This window comes from Tursiops truncatus, chromosome 6 (genome assembly GCF_011762595.2).
Source record: "Tursiops truncatus isolate mTurTru1 chromosome 6, mTurTru1.mat.Y, whole genome shotgun sequence".
Classification (NCBI taxonomy): domain Eukaryota; kingdom Metazoa; phylum Chordata; class Mammalia; order Artiodactyla; family Delphinidae; genus Tursiops; species Tursiops truncatus.
Window position 1 is genome coordinate 49,462,746 of NC_047039.1, and position 21,036 is coordinate 49,483,781.

A 21,036-nucleotide genomic window follows, 5' to 3' on the forward strand; every position below is an offset into this window, starting at 1 on the left:
GCACTATTTACAATAGCCAGGACATGGAAGCAACCTATGTGTCCACTGAAAGATGAATGGATAAAGAAGATGTGGCACATATATACAATGGAATATTACTCCATCAGATAAAGAAACGAAATTGCCTTATTTGTAGTGAGGTGGATGGACCTAGAGTCTGTCATATGGAGCGAAGTAAGTCAGAAAGAGAAAAACAAATACTGTATAAACACATACATATGGAATCTTAAAAAAAAATGGTTCTGATGAACCTAGTGGCAGGACAGGAATAAAGATGCAGATGTAGAAAATGGACTTGAGGACACAGAGAGTGGGAAAGGTAAGCTGGGATGAAGTGAAAGAGTAGCACTGACATATATACACTACCAAATGTAATATAGATAGCTAGTGGGAAGCAGCTGCATAGCACAGAGAGATCAGCTCAGTGCTTTGTGACCACCTAAAGGGGTGGGATAGGTAGGGTGGGAGGGAGACACAAGAGGAAGGGGATATGAGGATATATGTATACATATAGCTGATTCACTTTGTTATATATCAGAAACTAACACAATATTGTAAAGCAATTATACTCCAATAAAGATGTTAAAAATTTTTTAAATCCCCAGGAAATAGAAATAGAATATGGATAATAAATAAAGTCTAAACTTAAAAAAGAAAAAAAAGAAGCTTATCAAACTGCAAGAAGGATGACTACAATGAAAATCATACTTGGGAACACCACAGTTAAAGTGCTTAAAACCAAAGGTTAAATATTCAGGAAAAAAGCCAGCCAAAACTGACAGATCACATTTAAGTGAACAATGAAACAAATTTCCAGTGATACTGTGAGAAACAGTGGAGTCCAGAAGACAGAAAAGTGATGTTTTTAAATTGCTTTTTAAAAATATATAAACAGTTAATTAATCCAGAAAAAGGAAGGAAATGGGAACAGAGGAACAAAAAATAGGACAAATGGAAAACAAATGGTAAGATGGTACACCTAAACCCAACCATATTAATAATTAAATTTAAGTGCACTAATGCTGCAATGAAATGGAAGAAATTGTCAGAATGAATAAAAAACAGAATCTTACCCTGTATACACACTTTAAATATTAAGACACCTATAGATGGAAATTTAAAGAATAAGAAAAAGGTAATCCTCCCATGGAAAATGTAACCATTAAAGAGACTGATTGGCTATATTAACATCATAAAATTGGATTTCAAGTCAACAGAATATTATTACAGTTAAAAGTGACATTTTACAATAGCAAAGGGTTCATTTAATTAGAAAGAAATGACAATCATAAATATGTATGCCCCTAATAAAACAGTTTTAAAATACATGAAGCAAATTTGACAAACTAAAGGGAAAACAGAAAAATCCACAATCATACTGGAAGATTTTAACACCTCTCTCAGCAACTGAAAGCAAAACTGATTTAAAAACTAAGGATAAAAATCACTAAAGACAGAAGATCTGAACACTGTCAACCGCAATGACAAAATTAATATCGATATTTAAGGAACACCCCAGTCAATACATGCAGATTAAAAATTATTTTCAGGTATAAATAGTACATTCATCAAAACTATATGCTGGACCATACAACAAGTCTCAGTAAATTTCCAAATACAGTAATCTTATAGAACACTATCTCTGACCATAATGGAAGTATATTAGAAGTGAATAAAAATAAGATATACAAGGAAAAAACACAAACATTTCAAAAGTAAATAACACATTTTCTAATAACCAAAGGGGCAAAAAGAAAATTACAAGGGAAATTAGAAACATTTCTAACTGAATATTTATTTGTAAAGTTGACAAGCTAATACTAAAAGCAGTAGAGCAAGAGTCTACAGAGCATCCTTGAAAAAGAACAAAGTGACTTGCAGTATCCGCATTTCAAGAGGTACTATACAGCGACATGTATTAGTGGGTATTTTTCTGGACTCTATTCTGTTATACCAATTATTTTGTCAATCATTACGCCAGTACCACACCATTTTTCTTTTTTAGCTTGATAAATAGGTAGTGTTAAGTCCTCCAACTTTATTTTTTACTATTTGGTTGGTCAAAAAGTTCGTTCAGGGTTTTCCATAACATCTTATAGAAAAACCCAAATGAACTTTTTAGCTAACCCAATACTTTATTTTGCTCTTTTAGGTCCCTTGCATTTCCCTATAAATTTTAGAATTGGCTTGTATTTATCTAAAAACTACAGCTTTCTGGAATTTTGATTGGGATTACATAATAAATAGATCAATTTGGGGAGAATTGACATTTTGACAACATTGTATCTTCTGATTCATGAACTTGGCCTAGCTGTCCACTTACATATGTCTTTTAATTTCCCTCTGGTATGTTTTGTACTTTTCATATTTTATCAAATTTACCCTTAATTATTACACAAGTTTTGATATTCTTATAAATGGTCTTTTTCGATTTCAATTTCTAATTATTTGTTTCTAATATTTAGATATATAATTGACTTTTGTAAATTGATGGTATCTTGCAACACTGCTAAATTTTCCTACTATTTCTAGTTGTTTCATCATAGATTCAGTACACTTTGTATACGGATGCTCAGGTTCTGTGAATAAAAAGAGTTTTACTTCCTTATTTCTAATCAGCATGATTTTATTTGTTTCTTGCCTTACTGTACTAGTTAGAATCTCCAGTACAATCTTGAATATAACTGACTTGTTCCTTATGTTAGAAGGAGAGCATTCAGTGTTTAATAAGAAAGAAATATGTTTTATACAAACTCTTCTAGTGAAGTAAAAAAGAGAGAATACTTTGCAATTCATATTAGGACACCAGCATCACCTTGATAAAATCTAACAAGAAACATTCAAGGAAGGAAAAGTACAGCCCAATATCCCTCATAAATATAGATGTAAAAATCCTAAGAAAAATATTAGCCAATTGAATCCAGCAATATGGAAATAATAAAACATTACAACAAAGTTAGGTTTATTTCAAAGAATACAAAACTGAATTAATAATTGAAAAACAATCAATGTAATAACCATGTTAACAGAATACATGAGAAAAACCCTAGCATCATCTTAAAAGACATTGTATACAATTAATACCTGTTCATGAAAAAGCTTTCAACTGTGACTAGATGGGAACTTCCTAATACGATAAACGACATTTACAAAAAAACCCCATAGCATATAGAGTGTTTAAAGGTAAAATACTGTAAGTTTCAAAAAGAAGTAAAACTAATCAATGATGATAGAAGACAAAGCTGGTTACATTGTAGGGGTAGCCACTAATTAGGAACATTATGGAGGTTTGCTGAATGCTGGTAATATTCTACATCTTGATCTGAGTGGTATTTATATGGATGTGTTCAATTTGTGAAACGTCATTGAGTTAAACACTTAAGGTCTGTACACTTCAGTATTTGTATGTTACACTTCAATAAAATCATTTACAAAAAATTTCAAGTGTTTTCATGAAACTAAAGTATCCTTAAAGTTATAGTGCTAAGTGCCAACATGGCCAAGACACTTTACAGAACAGTAAGAAAGTAATCTACCAGATATAAAAACTTACTGTGAAGCTATACTGATTAAGATGATGTAACATTATCCAGGAATATAGAGAAAAGAGTCTAGAAAGAAACTCAATATACTGAACTAGGATATATGATAGAGGTAGCCCAGCACTACACAAGAAAAAAAGTGGATCATCCAATGGGTTGATTTGGAAAAACTGGCTACTATTTGGGGAAAAATAAATAAATAAAAATGGATCCTTACCTTATACTGTATGTGAAATACAATTCCGAATGAATTATGAACATAAATGACATAAACAAAGCTTTAAAACTTTTTGAAGGAAACAGAGGTGCAAATATTTCCATATTTGGGGTAGGGAAGAATTTCTTAAATGAGCTCTAAGTATAAAAGATTAAATTTTGTAAATTAAAATTAAGAATTTCTGTTTATCATATGACATGTTAAAGAAAATGAAAAGACAAGGTACACACTGAGAGAAGATACTTGCCACACATTTAACTTACTAGAGATTAATATCAAGGACATTTAAAGAACTTTTACAAATCAATAAGAAAAAAATCCAGTACAAGAATGGATAAAAGACATAAATAGACATTTTGCAGAGGAGGGCACTCACTTGACTAGTAATTGTAGGAAATACAGCCAAATGCATTGTTGATATGAGTAAAATTGATGAAAACCACTTTGAAAAATAAGTGACCAGTATTTTGTGAAAGTTTACATTTTCACACCCTAGACCTAGGATTTCCATTCTGAGATAGTTAATCCACAAAAATGCATGCAGGTGTGTACTAAGAGTCATGTACAAAAATGTCAATTGCAGCATTATTCATAACAGCAAAAAACTGGAAATAACCCTAATACTCATCTACAAATGAATGGACAAGTAGTTATGATATAATCACATATAACAGAATATTTTATATCAGTCAAAATAAATGAAGTTATACAAAACATCATAGATGAATCTTAACACAGTGATGAGTCAAAATTGTCAAATCCCAGGAAACAATACAATTTGAAACATTTTTATAAATGGCAAAACTAAACAATATTCTATTTCCTCATAAATTTATATGAGATAAAACTTTCTAAAAAATAATCAAAATGATCAATAGTTCAGTAGTTACCTCTGGTGAGAGAATCAGGGTACCAGTAAAGGGTGAAGGATACAAGTAGATATAAGTTATTAGTAATTTCCTACCCTTGAATTAGTTGGTGGGACCAACAGTGTTTATTATAACAAAAAAGTAACAATTAAAATAAATATGCATGTAACATAATACTGGGTCATGATACAAATCTTATGACTAACCCAATTCTGTGCACCTGATGTCCAAAAAATTCAATATAATACAATACAAATGAAAAAATCTTATGTTTGAGTTGTTAGCAAGACAAAATATGCTGGGTTGAAAAATTACTGGATCATTAAAGTTAAAGGATCATTAATAAACATTTAAGCTCCCAATTACGTACTTGTGTTAATTTCATTTCTTTAAATTCTAACACTTAAAGAAGTACTGAGTGCCTTAAAAACAAATAACTTTATAGGAATAAGATTGTTTTATAATACATATTTAGAGATGACAGTTACCTTGAAAATTACCTAAAAGAGGTACCACTGGATATTTTCTATGTGACAGGCTCTGCATTTGACATGCATTATACCTCATTAATCCTCACAAAACTCTTATGACAAAGATACTATTAATATCAACATTTTATTTGTGAAGAAACTTTGGCTAAAGGGTTAAGAAATTTGCTCAAGTTCACAAAGGTCACAGGCAAAGCTATAATTTGATCCCAGGTTTATTTGAATCCTGAATCTGCATATTTATCTATACATTTGTACTACCTCACTTAATAGGACAAGAATAGGTAGAAACGTCAACTGATCTGTCCAAAATCATATATCAAGATAGTGATAGAACTGGGACTAAATGGTATTAACTACCACATACCAGGAATTATGGCAAGTACTTTTATGCGACTTTCTATTCAATACTCTTCTCATTCCATTACCCCATTCAATAAAACGTCTCGAAGTGGACATGACCTATTAATTTCCTCTTCATTATCATATATCAGCCAAATGTTTCATCCCAATAACTATACCAGATACACCCTGTGTTTCTATATGCATTTCTATATGAATCCATATTGTATATAATATTTATGTCTACAGAGTACAAAAAATAGCACAACATAAATCTGCCACACTTATATTCTAATATATGCAAATTTATTCAATTTTTGTGTTTTAGTCAATTATACTAGAAAATTTAATATGATATTATACTGGGTAACATTTTTAGAAAATGTCTCACCTGTTCTGAGTGGTCTGAATCACATTCTTGAGGTAAAGGATAGAGTGCTCCTTGTGACTCCTGAAGCTTTTCTTTTAATTTAGCGTTTTCCCGCTCTTTTTGAAATAGCTTATCCTGAAGATTAACAACACTTTGTCGGAGCATAGCTTCACTTGATTTTGTGGTTTCAAACCAAATATGTAACTCATTGTAAAGCTGTTTCAAAACATATATCCAAATTTATTAATAATCAATAAAATAGTTATGTCTATATATTTACACATATGGTCTATATATGACATACTCATTGCCCTCAAGTTATTTTAATAGTCTAAGAGGAAAAACAATATAAAAACATATGGGAAACTAAATGATATAATCACATACCAATACAAAACTCCAACTGACGTTAAAAAGACAAGATGTTCTATTGGCCAGTTGTAATACAGGGGTGCAAACATTTTAAGCTAGCTATATTAATCTTCATGATAAAGAACGGATTTAAGCTGTGAGAGGTGAAGAATAAAGGCAGTAAAAAGGTCATCTATGCAGATAACTGGGGGAAGAGATTTCAGGCAGTGGAACCCAGTGCAAAGACCTTGAGGGTGAAGAATACCTGGTATGTTCAAGTGAAAAAACAAAGTTAAATGTGGCCAAAGCAGAGAGATTAAGAAGCGAAGGCAAAGATGAGATCAGAGGGGTAATGCAGAGTCAGATCATGTAGAGTCTCACAGGTTGTAGTAAGGACTTCGGCTTTTACTTTTAATCAGACAAGAAACCAGTGGAGGTAATTTAAGAGAGGAATGACCTGATTTGACTTACTAAGTTTTAGCAAGAACATTCTGGCATCTATGTTGAGAATAAACTCAAAGTGGGTAAGGTCGGGAGCAAAGAAACGAAGTAGGAAACTACTGCAAACATTCAGGTAATGCAAGTTAGTGGTCACAGCAGGGGTAGTGGGAAGTAGTAGGATTCCAGACACCCTCTGAAAGCAGGGCAAACAATAGCTTAGTTTTGAACATGTGAAGTCTGAGATGCCCGTTAGGCATCAAGTTAAAAGATGCTAAGTAGGCGATTAGATACACTCTTTCCTAGAGTTCAGGGAAGAGATCCAGAGCAGATAATCAAATCTGGGAGTGATCAGCATATAGACAGCATGGTTTTGAAAGCCTAGGTGAGTAGATAAAATCACCTAGGGTATGAATTTAAAGAGAGGGAAAAAAAAGAGGTCCTAAGATTTTGGCTTGGAACATTTTAACATTTAGAGGACAGGGTGACTAAGGAAGACTAGAAAGCAACAGAAAAGAAACAGCTAGAAACTGAAAGAAGAAAATCATACAACTGTTATATGCTGTAAGCCAGAAGGGAAAAAAAGGGTTTCAAAGGATAGAGTCATCGACTGTGACAATGTTGCTGGTAAGTGAGGTAAGATGAAGACTGCTAAAAGATTACTGAATTCAGCAATATGGGAGTCACAAATGATTCTGCAAAGAGAAATTTTAGTGGAGTGAAAGGGGCAAAAACTTGATTGGAATAGGTTCAAAAGAGAATGGAAGAAGAGAACTTTGAGACAAGTTAACTCTTGCAAGGAATATTGCTGGAAAAGGAAAGAAAGGAAGGGAAGGAAAGGAATATAGTAAGGTCAAGACAGGTTTTTTGTTGTTGCTTAATTGTTTTGGTCTTCCATGCAGATCAGAGACACAACAGCATGTTTTTATGTGGTTAGAAATGATCCAGTAGGGAAAACTGACACCATAGAAGAGATGTGGAATGCCTCCTTCTGAAGTTTATAAAAAAAAGTTGAGGAGGGAGACCTCAGTAATCAAATTATACTCTGGTAAATCCACGCTGTACTTTACATGTTTCTGTTGGAGCATGGGGAGGAGGAGGAGAGCAAGAGCTATACATACTGTCATGGAAATATACTCAAGGCATATTATTTGAAAACAGCAAGTTAACGAACAGTAAGGATAGGATAAATTAATTAATATTAAAAATGTAAGATACCTAGATTGGTGATATGTGTATATGTACACAGACACAGTATATAATGCATGAAAAGGTCTGGAATGACTACTCAGATGATTACCCCTGGGGAGGGGAATGAAATGAACTGGGATGAGTGGAAGAGAACTCAAATCTGTTATATTAGCATTATCAGTACTTCTATATCATTTCAAATTTTTATAATAATATATTTATGTAATTCTTATATAATTAAAAAGATGAAATAATTTTAAAATATTCTGTTCTTCTAGAGGGACTCTAGGATACACTCTCAAATATTAAGAGCAGTAAAGTCTGGGGCAATGGCTTCAGGCAGGAGGGCAGAGAACTTTATTTTTTTATACGCTTCTGAATTTTTTGAAAATTTATCACAAGCATGTATTACTTTGGTAATAATCACTTCAAATAAAAATGCTTAAGTATTCAGTTGTTTGAAATGATATAGAATCTACAAAAGTTCTCAGGTAGGGTATTAAAAAAATGGTTGCTCTCTGCAAAGGCTGCTAAGGAGGATCAACCAAAAAGTAGAATTAAGGCTGAAACAATTTATCTTAAATTTTAAGTTAAGCAAAGCTGAAAAAGGAATCTTAGAACAAAAGATTGAAAAAGTAAATAGCAAAGGAAACACTGCCTTTTTCTTCCACCTTACCAAGTTCTCTCTTGCTAACTGAGACGAGAAACAGCAAAGTATTTGCACATGAGAGAAAAGAGTTATGAACTTTAACAACAAGCAACCCTAAAGACATATTTTAATATAACTTGCCATGGGTTAGGGACTTTCAAGCAAAAATCAAGAAAGAGAAAGAAAGGTTTGCGTTAAACACCTACACAGTGAAAAAGAGAAAAGAGTTAAAGTTACTAATAAGGTCCAATTTTTCAAGTCAATTTAGCAATGGAGTCTGGTTTAGAAACAAAAGCATAATGGGCAATCCCGCTGTATAAAACAAAAAGGTGGAGCTGTTCTATTCAAAGTGGAGAGGATGGACACTACCCTGATGCTTGGTGTCATCCTCGTCCTGACAGAAACTCGAAGGAAACACAGAATTTAGTCGAAAAACCACAGTTACAAAGCATCATTTGAAAGTATGTGTTTAAAGTTTACTTAATAGTTATTTATTTCATATTAATTATAGATGTTGAATTTCCACAGTGCTTTTTTAGGAGAAGAGTAAGCTTAGACAGAAATAATCCCCAAATAACATAGACTGCACCATTTAACCTCTCTAAGCCTTGGCTGCCTCAACTATTAAGAGGAAATAACATCAATCTCATAGGGTTGATCTGTGTAGAAAATAAATTATTTCTATAAATGTGTACACCACACAAAACATAAAGAATTCAATAAAAGTGTTTTTTAATTACTAGCTGTAAGTATTGCTGCTGTGTCAGCATACCTAAATATCTGGGTAAGCCTTCTTGAGGGGCTCCTTCAACAACTGTAAAGTAAAATGACTACTTAAAAGAAACACACAAAATAAAGAGAAAGATCCTTGGAAAATATTGATCCTAAAGACCTCATCAGCATACCCATTTGTGTTTGTGCAGATTTGCCAATAAAATAATGTGCAAATTCTATAACTGAAAGACTGCTTTAGGTCATAAACTAGAATCATACTTGTTGAATAATTTCTCTTCATAGAAGGCTGAATAATCCCATTCTCCAAATCCTTCCTGGTTTGAGGACTACAGTTCTAGTATGTTTCATAGTAGATATCAAAACTCCAATTTATAAAAACAATATCCTACAGAATAAATTTGCATGTATATTTTAAATGTTTCGGCCTTAACAGCCATAAAAATACTCACATAATTTTGAATATTACCAAATTGAATCATATTTCATTTTTAATTTTGAAGAAGCAATATAAAAGGGAGTAATAAAGCAATATTGAAATGTGCAAAAATTTGAATTCTATATATTTTTATAAGTTCACACATATAAATTTACATTTTTATGACAGAATAAAAGCGTACTTTTTGATATGATATACTTTCAGCTGTGTGAACATCTTCCTGGTTCCTCAGTACCTTCTGTGTGTCCATATTCAGAAGCTGAAGCTGTTGGATCAGTTCTGCTTGCTGTGCTGTATGTGCACTGTTCTGTTTGTACAGATTCTGCAGCTCCTGCAACTCCTTCCTGTGCAAAGCAAGCAATAGAGAGAAGCATGAATAAAGATCATCTTAGTTAAATAATTTTGTTCATCTAAAGTTATAGATCGGCCTCCAGTTTTTTCATCTATTATTTTTTACTGCAGGCAAACATATTAACAAGAGAAATAACATATGAAGTATTTAATATTTATCACATACACCTAGAAAGTATTGATAGAACTACTATGACTTTCAAAGCCAAATACTTATCAATTTTCTTTTATAGCTTGATAGTAATAAAAACCCTGGATATACAGTCATACTACCACCTTCTTATTGAAATTAAGTTACACTTCAGTTCCAAGAATTAATAAGCACTGATGCCAACTATCAGATAGTTCTGAATACAGGGTAACTCAACCTTTCATTTTATATTATATAGAAACTTAAATGTATTAAAAAGAATCCCAAAAGGTAAATTAAGTTTTCAAACAAAAGTTCCTTAAAGCACCACTAGTTTGTCACCTCAGGGGCCTAGGCTGGGATTCCTGTGACTCCTCTTGAAGGAAATGATGAGGTTTTTTGTCAGAAGGAAGGAGAGCAATACAAGGTGAAATCACTCCTTGCAACCCACCCAGGGTAAACTTGGTAAGCAGAAGGACAAATGAACTGGAGTGACAGTCTTCATGGCCCTAAGGGTCCAGGAAAACCACACCTCTGGGATAGAGGTTTCCAGATTCCTGTGGTGGTGAATCCTGTGTGATACAGGTCATATAAAACTGGAAAATATGTTGTAAAATAAATTTGAAGAGAAAGATATTTATAGAGATGTATTTCACAGAAGTATACATTATAGTATATATTTTGGAGACTATTTTTAATGGAGACTGTTCTTTACTTATAACCTCAAACTGGTGATTCATTCACATAAGATAAATCTTAAAAGAAAGAAGAAACATAAAAGATATGCAGACAGTTGTTGAACATGGATGAATATTAATATGGGAGAAATGAGCTCTGCTTATTTATTTATTTATTTTTAATTTCTATTTTGGTTTTTTTTTGCCTTGCCACATGGCTTGCAGAATCTCAGTTCCCTGACCAGGGATTGAACCCAGGCCACAGCAGTGAAAGCGCCGAGTCCTAACCACTGGACCACCAGGGAATTCCGGAACTCTGCTCTTTTACAGGTTTAGAGTATTAATATTCTCCAGATACAACAGAAACCCCTGAACCCACACAGATAGATGTACATACACCATCTGCCTTCGTCCTTTTGATATAACAAAAACAGCACAGACTAGGTAGTTTACAAAAACCAGAAAGTTATTTCTCACAGCTGGGGAGGCTGGAAGTTAGAGATCAAACTGCCAGCATAGTCAAGTGAGGACCCTCTTCCAGGTCGCACACTTATTGTTACATCCTCATACGGTGGAAGGCACTCGGGGGCTCTGAGAGGTCTTTTTTACAAGAGGGTTCTACCCTCATAACCGAAGCACCTCCTTAAGGACCCCACCTCCTAATGCCATCACATTAGGCATTAGAATTTCAACATATGAATTTTGGGTGGACACAAACATTTAGACTATAGCACTTTTTTTCTGTAACTATTCAAGAAACTGAAACCTGTAGAAAATAATAGTCCAAAAATGGGGGAAGGGAAAGAAGAGAATCAATAATGATACATGCCTTGAGAAAATATAATACAAGAGAGGGAGAGAAGAGACACATAGTAATGATTCTTGCTGAGTATTGTCATTTTTCAAGAATAACACTGGCAAGAATTATCAAAGGAGATAGGCAGTAGCTGTAGAATAAAATTCCATCAGCACAGATAGTCAAGATATGTGTTAACCAAGAGACCTAAGTAAATGTTGCGTTTAGAAAGGAGACATGATGAAGATAATACATATCATCTTTCAATACAATATAAAACACAGAAAACGTTCTCCTCTAATAATAGAAGATAATTTTTCTTAAAGAGAGGGCCAGAATCAGTCATTGGCTTGGATTTAAGGGTCATCTGGAACAAAATATATGTATCTTTAATCAGAAGAAACACTTGAGTTGGGAGATGTTCATACTATGAGACAGTTGGGGAGTAAAAATCAACTAAGAGAAGAGCATATTCTTGTCTCTCATCTTGTGCTATTTTCTGGGCATACTCTCAGTAAACGGAATGGAAGCATAATTTTATATTATGTATAAATGTTTCTTTCTTTGTGTCTTCTCACACCACCATCTGAAAAGTAGATGAGATAGAATGTACAACAATGTTGCAAATATGAAAGTGGAAACTGATCAGTATCAAAGTAAACTGCAAATAAGGCTTTGGAAACATACATCTGGACCGCTGGAAAACACTGAACTTGTGTAGACCTATCTTCATTTGAAAATAAGTAAAGAAAAACAAACAGGAATTATTTAAAAGGAGTGCTTAGAATTAAGAAAAAAGAAGTTTTATTGTGCATACTCAGAGGAAAATTATACCTCTGAGTAGGAGTTACTGAAGGAATTATAAGAAAGGTCTAGAAAATGTATGAAAAAGAAACCATTGCACTTCTCTTAATTATCTCAATAGAAAGTCAAGATGTGAAGATAATCTTAACAAAAATGTCTGTGAAGGTAGGGACTTTTGTGCTCACTGCTACAAATGGACAACCTAGCATAGTTCCTCTAGCCTATTAAATATTGGTTGTTGTCTTAGACACATCTTATATACCTCTTCAGATTCAGCTCACCAGCCTCCTAGATTCTTAGTCCCTTGCTCTGCCTCAGACTATTAACTACCACTTAAGCCTATAACATTTATGCAGCTATGTGGCTCCATCACTTGAGGTCAACCAGCTGCATGCCTAGCATATTTGTCTCCTTGTACCACTTCCAGATTAGGATAAAATGCTACAACACAGGCATGGTATAAGCAGCAAACTTTGATCAATGGAAGATAAAACACAAGAAGGTTTTTTGTTTGTCTTTTTTGTTTTTTCTATCTGATGGATTGCTATAGGGCATGGTTTCTTTCTATAGTCTGTCCAGAATCAACCTGAGTGTCTAATTCAATGCACCTGATGTCTCTTCATGGCTCATCATGAAGCAGTGGCCAGCACAATGATGTGTTTCCTTGAATTACTCTTTATCCTTCCCTGCCTCAGATTATTCTTCTCTCACTCACTCTGCCTTGGAATTGAATCTCTCAAGTAAGTAATCAGTAACCTTCACTCAGCCTCTGTTTTCTAGGATATATGGGATAAGACAGTTGTTGAATGGATGAAATGATAAGGATAACATAAAGAAGAAAGATTGTTAAGAAAGAAAGATGTCATAATAGCATTAAAATCCATAATGAGAGAAGTTATGAGGCAAACCAAAACTATGGAAAGTAAAATTAATTGGTAGGTTCAAACTTGAGAAGTTCCTCCAAACACGGATTAAAAAGAATAAAGGAAAGGGTGAAAGGGTAGGTTGAGCTAAGACGATGCTGAGAACCAACGACACTTCTTCCCATCTCAAGAAGAATGTTGTGTCCGGTCTTACATTTAGGTCTCGAATCCATTTTGGGTTTATTTTTGTGTATGGGGTTAGGGAGTGTTCTAATCTCATTCTTTTACATGTAGCTGTCCAGTTTTCCCAGCACCACTTATTGAAGACACTGTCTTTTCTCCATGTATATCTTTGCCTCCTTTGTCATAGATTAGTTGACCATAGGTGCGTGTGTTTATCTCTGGGCTTTCTATCTTGTTCCATTGATCTATGTTTCTGTCAATATTATGACATAGTATGAGTGTGTTTCATGTCTGGTAATTGCAATCATTGTTGCTTTTGTTGTGGTCATCCATTTACAATGCTTGGTGTCAGTTTATTTCTCTCTTGTAAAAATAAAATACTGTGTGTGTGTGTGTGTGTGTGTGCGTGTGTGTGTGTGTGAGAAAATAAATAAATAAATACTTTTTAAGATTAAAAAAAAGAAGAAGAATGTTAAGCTGATTAAAAATACTGTATTGCTCAGTTACAGTGATGTTTACTAAGGGATTGAATAAGCCATAGGAGAAATTAGGAATATCCCTTTAGACATCAAATTTGATAGCAAAGACTGACAAAGGGTTTCAGACAGCATCTATAGGTTATTTTGCAGTTACCAAAAAAAAAAAAAACCAAAACGTACTGTTACAAAAACAAAGATTTGCTTGCTCACATTACATGTGGCTTTCCCCTATCCTAAGACCCAAACTGGAGCAGTAGACGGCATTAGTAATATGCCACTCTAATGGCAGAGGGCAAAAAGTAAAGGCAATTCAAGCAATGACTCTTTTAAAACACTTGCCAGGACATGATATACATCACTTTCACACTCATTCCACAGGCCACGTGGCTAAATCTGATGTTAATGGAGGAGAAAGCATACTCCAGCAACAGAGAAGGCCCTGGTAAAAATGGGCCTTTAAGGTGAATCAAAATTGAGTATAGGAATAAACACATCAAGAGTAAAAAGTTTAGTGAAGAGCACTGAAGCAATACAGAAAACTAAGTCTAAATATCTTTAGGCACTGTGGTTATGCATGAGGAGATAAAGGTTATAAATCCTGAGATGCAAAATGAGAAGGAGTTAAAATGGTTGAATGTATGTCCTATTTTACTAAGTGTACGTAGCAGGGTATCAAATCCAATTCAAGATGAAATGTAGTTTTTTTTAAAAAAAAAACATAATTACATCAACCTCCAAAGTTTTTTTCATGCCATTTCTTTCTTAGTTTTAGAAAAATAGTTAGTGGTTCTTATAGAGAAGAAAAAATTATCTGAGATTTAATAATTCTTTCAATTTCACTTCAGTGTCTATTGTTCCATTATATCACAAAAACTGAAGTTATCACTTATTAGAAAAACATGTTCGGGACTTCCCTGGTGGTCCAGTAGGTAAGACCCCATGCTCCCAATGCAGGGGGCCTGGGTTCAATCCCTGGTCAGGGAACTAGATCCTGCGTGCATGCAGCAGCTAAGAGTCCTCATGCCACAACTAAGAAGTCCGCATGTCGCAACTAAGAAGCTTCATGTTTCAACTAAGAAGTTCGCATGCCACAATGAAGATCCCATGTGCTGCAACGAAGACCCGATGCAGCCAAAAACAAACAAACAAAAATGTTCAATACAGTCCCTTTTATCTAAGAACTTGTTTACCTACTCTTCAATCTATAAATATGTGTTGAGAAAAATACAGAACGATTCTAATAAAATTTTAATGGCTATTATTCCTCTGGGGTTGTATTTTAACTTTAATTTTTTCCCTCTATCTTCTTTGTACTTTTCCGTACTACATGTATTTTCTTATAATTCACATGTATCATTACACCTAAACAATTATGTACTTAGTTTGTTACCATATAAATATAACCCCCCAAAAAGAATAGCAATATTAATTTCAGAGGAATTAAAACTCAAGGCAAAAAATATTATACAGAAAAAAGTAAAAAGTACAATTCACAGTAAAATCAAAATAACTTTGTTGGACACTTTACCTACCAAATCATAACACATCAAAACAGAATAGCACAGCAAAAACAACAAGTAATAAAAGGAAAATCAGTAGGAAACTATAGGGGAAAGAAAGATTCCATTTAAAACAGTAACAAAAACCATGAAAGAGCTAGGAATAAAAATTTAAGAAGAAAGGTCAAAACCAGCATAAGGAACAAAACATTTCATAAGGACAGAAAGGTACTGAAACAAATGTAATGGCACTCCCATTCTCTGGGACAGAAAAACTGACATCATCAAGAGGGCAATTCTCCTTCAGTTTGCTTTTAAATTTGATGCCATAATAAAATAGCAAACAAGAAATAAGCCAGTTTAACCTAAAGTTTATATGGAAAAATTAATTAAGCAATAAATGTCCAGGAAAGCTCTGAAAAAGAGCAGAAATGGAGAATGCACCACATATTCTCTTATCCAATATTCATCATCTCTACACTATTACTCTCTGTACTCTAGACTACAATCTAGCCTGAGAGGCCAACTTCCACAGACTACATTACATTGGCTCCCTTTCTTCTGGGTTTATATTTGAGTAGCTGAAAGTGCTGGTCCATGATTAGAGGGTAAAGGAAAAAGAGGTCAAGGTATTTCTTTCCCTATCTCCCTCTCCAATGAGCCACAGTTGGCAGTGTCTCTGTTCCTGTATCTAAGAATACTTCTCCTATTAGTCAGCCTCTCTCCCAGGGCTAGACTTCTCACAGAGATCCAGTAAAAGCTTCTCTCCTTGCCCCTTCTGGCCTGGGGGTAATAATAGTTTCCTGTTGCTGATAATTTGTATTCCTCTGAATCTCAATATCTATTTGGAGAGAATAGACATCTTTATCATACTGAGTCTTGCAAATCATGAACTCTGTATTTATCTGTACATACTAGACTTTCTATTTCTCTCAATAATGTTTTACAGATCTCTGTATAAAGGTAACACATATCTTTCATTATATTTGCTGTTCATATTTTTACCTATATTATAAATTATATTCTTTTTAAGTCTATTTCCTAATTTTTGTGCTGGCATAAAAAATGCATTTGAATTTTCTACACTGACCTTGTATCTACCAAGTGTGCTAAATCCACATTATTAATTTTAGAAATCTTTCTATAAATTTTTTTTGGGTTTGCTATGTTAATTACTCATATATAGGCAAATAACTTGGTCTTTATCTTTCATTTCCAGTTTTTTTAATTTAAATTTATTTTTTTTATAAACCAGGTTCTTCTTAGTTATCTATTTTATACATATTAGTGTATATGTCAATCCCAATTCATCCCACCCCCACCCCCGACTCTTGCTTTCCCCCACCTTTGGTGTCCATACATTTGTTCTCTACATCTGTGTCTCTATTTCTGCCTTGCAAACCAGTTCATCTCTAGCATTCGTCTACATTCCACATATATGCATTAATATATGATATTTGTTTTCCTCTTTCTGACTTACTTCACTCTGTATTACAGACTCTAGATCCATCCATGTCTCTACAAATGACCCAATTTTGTTCCATTTTATGGCTGAGTGATATTCCACTGTATATATGTACCACATCTTCTTTATCCATTCGTCTGTTGATGGGCATTTAGGAAGCTTCCATGATATGGCTATTGTAAATATTGCTGCAATGAACATTGGGGTGTATGTTTCTTTTTGAATTATGGTTTTCTCTGAGTATATGCCCACTAGTGGGATTGCTGGGTCATATGGTAATTCTTAGTTTTTCAAGGAACCTCCATACTGTTCTCCATAGTGGCTGTATCAATTTACATTCCCACAAACAGTGCAAGAGGGTTCCCGTTTCTCCACATCCTCTCCAGCATTTGTTATTTGTAGATTTTCTGATGATGCCCATTCTAACCAGTGTGAGGTGATACCTCATTGTAGTACTGATTTGCATCTATCTAGTAATTAGTGATGTTGAGCATCTTTTCATATGCCTTTTGCCCATTTGTATGTCCTTTAGGGACAAATGTCTATTTAGGTATTCTGCCCATTTTTTGATTGGGTTGTTTGTTTATTTAATACTGAGCTGCATGAGCTGTTTATGTATTTTGGAGATTAATCCTTTGTCCGTTGCTTCGTTTGCAAATATTTTCTCCCATTCTGAGGGTTGTCTTTTCATCTTCTTTATAGTTTCCTTTGCTGTGCAAAAGCTTTTAAGTTTCATCAGGTCCCATTTCTTTATTTTCGTTTTTATTTCCATTACTCTAGGAGGTGGATCAAAAAAGATCTTGCTGTGATTTATGTCAAACAGTGTTCTTCCTATGTTTTCCTCTAAGAGTTTTATAGTGTCTGCTCTCACATTTAGGTCTTTAACCCATTTTGAGTTTATTTTTGTGCAGGGTGTTAGGGAGTGTTCTAATTTCATTCTTTTATACGTAGCTGTCCAGTTTTCCCAGCACCACTTGTTGAAGAGACTGTCTTTTCTCCATTGTATATCCTGACCTCCTTTGTCATAGATTAGTTGACCATAGGTGCATGGGTTTATCTCTGGGCTTTCTATCCTATTCCATTGACCTATATTTCATTTCTGTTTTTGTGCCAGTATCATATTGTCTTCATTAATGTAGCTTTGTAGTATAGTCTGAAGTCAGGAAGTCGGATTCCTCCAGCTGTTTTTTTCACTCAAGATTGCTTTGGCTATTCGGGGTCTTTTGTGTCTCCACACAAATTTTAAGATTTTTTGTTCTAGTTCTGTAAACAATGTCATTGGTAATTTGCTAGGGATATCACTGAATCTGTAGATTGCTTTGGGTAGTATAGTCATTTGCACAATATTGATCCTTCCAGTCCAAAAACATGGTATATCTCTCCATCTGTTTGTATCACCTTTGATTTCTTTCATCTGTGTCTTATAGGTTTCTGAGTTCAGGTCTTTTACCTCCTTAGGTAGATTTATTCCTCTTGTTGCAATGGTAAATGGGATTGTTTCCTTAATTTCTCTTTCTGATCTTTTGTTGTTATTGAATAGGAACGCAACAGATTTCTGTGCATTAATTTTGTATCCTGCAACTTTACCAAATTCATTGATTAGCTCTAGTAGTTTTCTGGTCACATCTTTAGGATTATCTATGTATAGTATCATGGCATCTGTAAACGGTGACAGTTTTACTTCTTTTCCAACTTGTATTCCTTTTATTTCTTTTTCTTCTCTGATTGCTGTGGCTAGGACTTCCAAAAGTATGTTGAATAATACTGGCGAGAATGGATATCCTTGTCTTGTTCCTGATCTTAGAGGTAATGTTTTCAGTTTTTCAACACTGAGAATGATCTTTTCTGTAGGTTTGTCACATATGGCCTTCATTATGTTGAGGTGGGTTCCCACTATGCCTACTTTCTGGAGAGTTTTATCATAAATGGGTGTTGAATTATGTCAAAAGCTTTTTGTGCATCTATTGAGATAATCATATCATTTTTATTCTTCAATTTGTTAATATCGTTTTTATTCTTCATTGATTGATTCGCGTATATTAAAGAATCCGTGCATCCCTGATATAAATCCCATTTGATCACGGTGTATGACCCTTTAAATGTGTTGTTGTATTCTGTTTGCTATCATTTTGTTGAGAATTATTGCATCTATATTCATCAGTGATATAGGTCGGTAATTTTTTTTTGTAGTATCTTTGTCTTGTTTTGGTATCAGGGTAACAGTGGCCTCGTAAAATGAGTTTGGGAGTGTTCCTTCCTCTGCAATATTTTTGGAAGCTTTTGAGAAGGATCTGTGTTAGCACTTCTCTAAATGTTTGATAGAATTCGCCTGTGAAGCCATCTGGCCCTGGACTTTTGCTTGTGGGAAGATTTTTAATCAGTTTCAATTTCATTACCTGTGATTGGTCTGTTCATATTTTCTATTTCTTCCTGGTTCCATCTTGGAAGGTTATTGCTTTCTAAACATTTGTCCATTTCTTCTAGGTTGTCCATTTTATTGCTATAGAGTTGCTTGTAGTAGTCTCTCATAATGCTCTGTGTTTCTGCAGTGTCCATTGCAACTTCTCCTTTTTCATTTCTAATTTTATTGATTTCAGTCCTCTCCCTCTTTCTTGATGAGTCTCACTAAAGGTCTGTCAATTCTGTTTATATTCTCAAAGAACCAGCTTTTAGTTTTATTGATCTTTGCTATTGTTTTCTTGTTTCTATTTCATTTATTTCTGCTCTGATCTTTATAATTTCTTTCCTTCTACTAATTTTGGATTTTGTTTGTTCTTCTTTCTCTACTTCCTTTAGGTGTAAGGTTAGATTGAGATTTTTCTTGTTTCTTGAGGTAGCATTGTTTTGCTATAAACTTCCCTCTTAGAACTGCTTTTGCTGCATCCCATAGGTTTTGGGTCGTCATGTTTTCGTTGCCATTTGTCTCTAGATACTTCTTGATTTCCTCTTTGATTTCTTCAGTGATCTTTTGGTTATTTAGTAATGTATTGTTTAACCTCCATTTGTTTGTGCTTTTTAAGTTTTTTTCCCTGTAATTTATTTCTAATTTCAATGTTGTGGTTGGAAAAGATCCTTGGTATGATTTCGATTTTCTTACATTTAGCAAGGCTTGATTTGTGACCCAAGATTTGATCTACCCTAGACGATGTTCCATGTGCACTTGAGAAGAAAGTGTAATCTGCTGTTTTCAGATGGAATGTCCTACAAATATCAATTAAATCTATCTGGTCTATTGTGTCATTTAAAGCTTGTGTTTCCTTATTAATTTTCTGCCTCGGTGATCTGTCCATTGGTGTAAGTGAGGTGTTAAAGTCCCCCACTATTACTGTGTTACTGTCGATGCCCACTTTTATAGCTGTTAGCAGTTGCCTTATGTATTGAGGTGCTCCTATGTTGGGTGAATATATTTATAAGTGTTATATCTTCTTGCATTGATCCCTTGACCACTATGTAGTGTCCTTCCTTGTCTCTTGTAACATTCTTTATTTTAAAGTCTGTATTATCTGATATGAGTATTGCTACTCCAGCTTTCTTTTGATTTCCATTTGCATGGAGTATCTTTTTGCATCCCCTCATTTTCAGTCTGTATGTGTCCCTACGTCTGAAGTGGGTCTCCTGTAGACAGCATATATACGGGTCTTATTTTTGTATCCATTCAGTGAGCCTCTCTCTTTTGGTTGAAGCATTTATTCCATTCACATTTAAGGTAATTATTGATATGTATGTTCCTATTACCAACTTCTTAATTGTGTTGGGTTTGTTTCTGTAGGTCCTTTTCTTCTCTTGTGTTTCCCACTTAGAGAAGTTACTTTAGCATCTGTTGTAGAGTTGTTTGGTAGTGTTGCATTCTCTTAGCTTTTGCTTGTCTGTAAAGCTTTTGATTTCTCCATCAAATCTGAATGAGATCCTAGCCAGGTAGAGTACTCTTGGTTGTAGGTTCTTCCCTTTCATCACTTTAGATATATCGTGCCACTCCCTTCTGGTTTGTAGAGTTTCTGCTGAGAAATCAGCTGTCATCCTTATGGGAGATCCCTTGTATGTTATTTGTCATTTTTCCCTTATTGCTTATAATAATTTTTCTTTGACTTTAATTTTTGGCGATTTGATTACTGTGTGTCTCGGCATGTTTTTCCTTGGGTTTATCCTGTCTGGGACTCTCTG

The 21,036-nt window shown here is 34.1% G+C and overlaps 1 protein-coding gene across 10 annotated transcripts in view; it reads right to left on the reverse strand.

The window, feature by feature from the left end:
• Nucleotides 1–21,036, reverse strand: part of CNTLN (centlein) — a 330,872-nt gene that overhangs the window by 180,989 nt on the left and 128,847 nt on the right. For 9 of the 10 annotated variants that reach the window (XM_019934875.3, XM_019934873.3, XM_033858061.2 and 6 more), the window contains 2 exons: nt 9,810–9,972; nt 5,850–6,044 (listed from right to left, as the gene is read on the reverse strand). In XM_019934875.3, coding sequence (XP_019790434.1) covers nt 5,850–6,044; nt 9,810–9,972 — 358 coding nt within the window. The remainder of the gene's footprint in view (nt 1–5,849; nt 6,045–9,809; nt 9,973–21,036) is intronic. The other variant, XM_033858062.2, reaches the window with a different exon arrangement.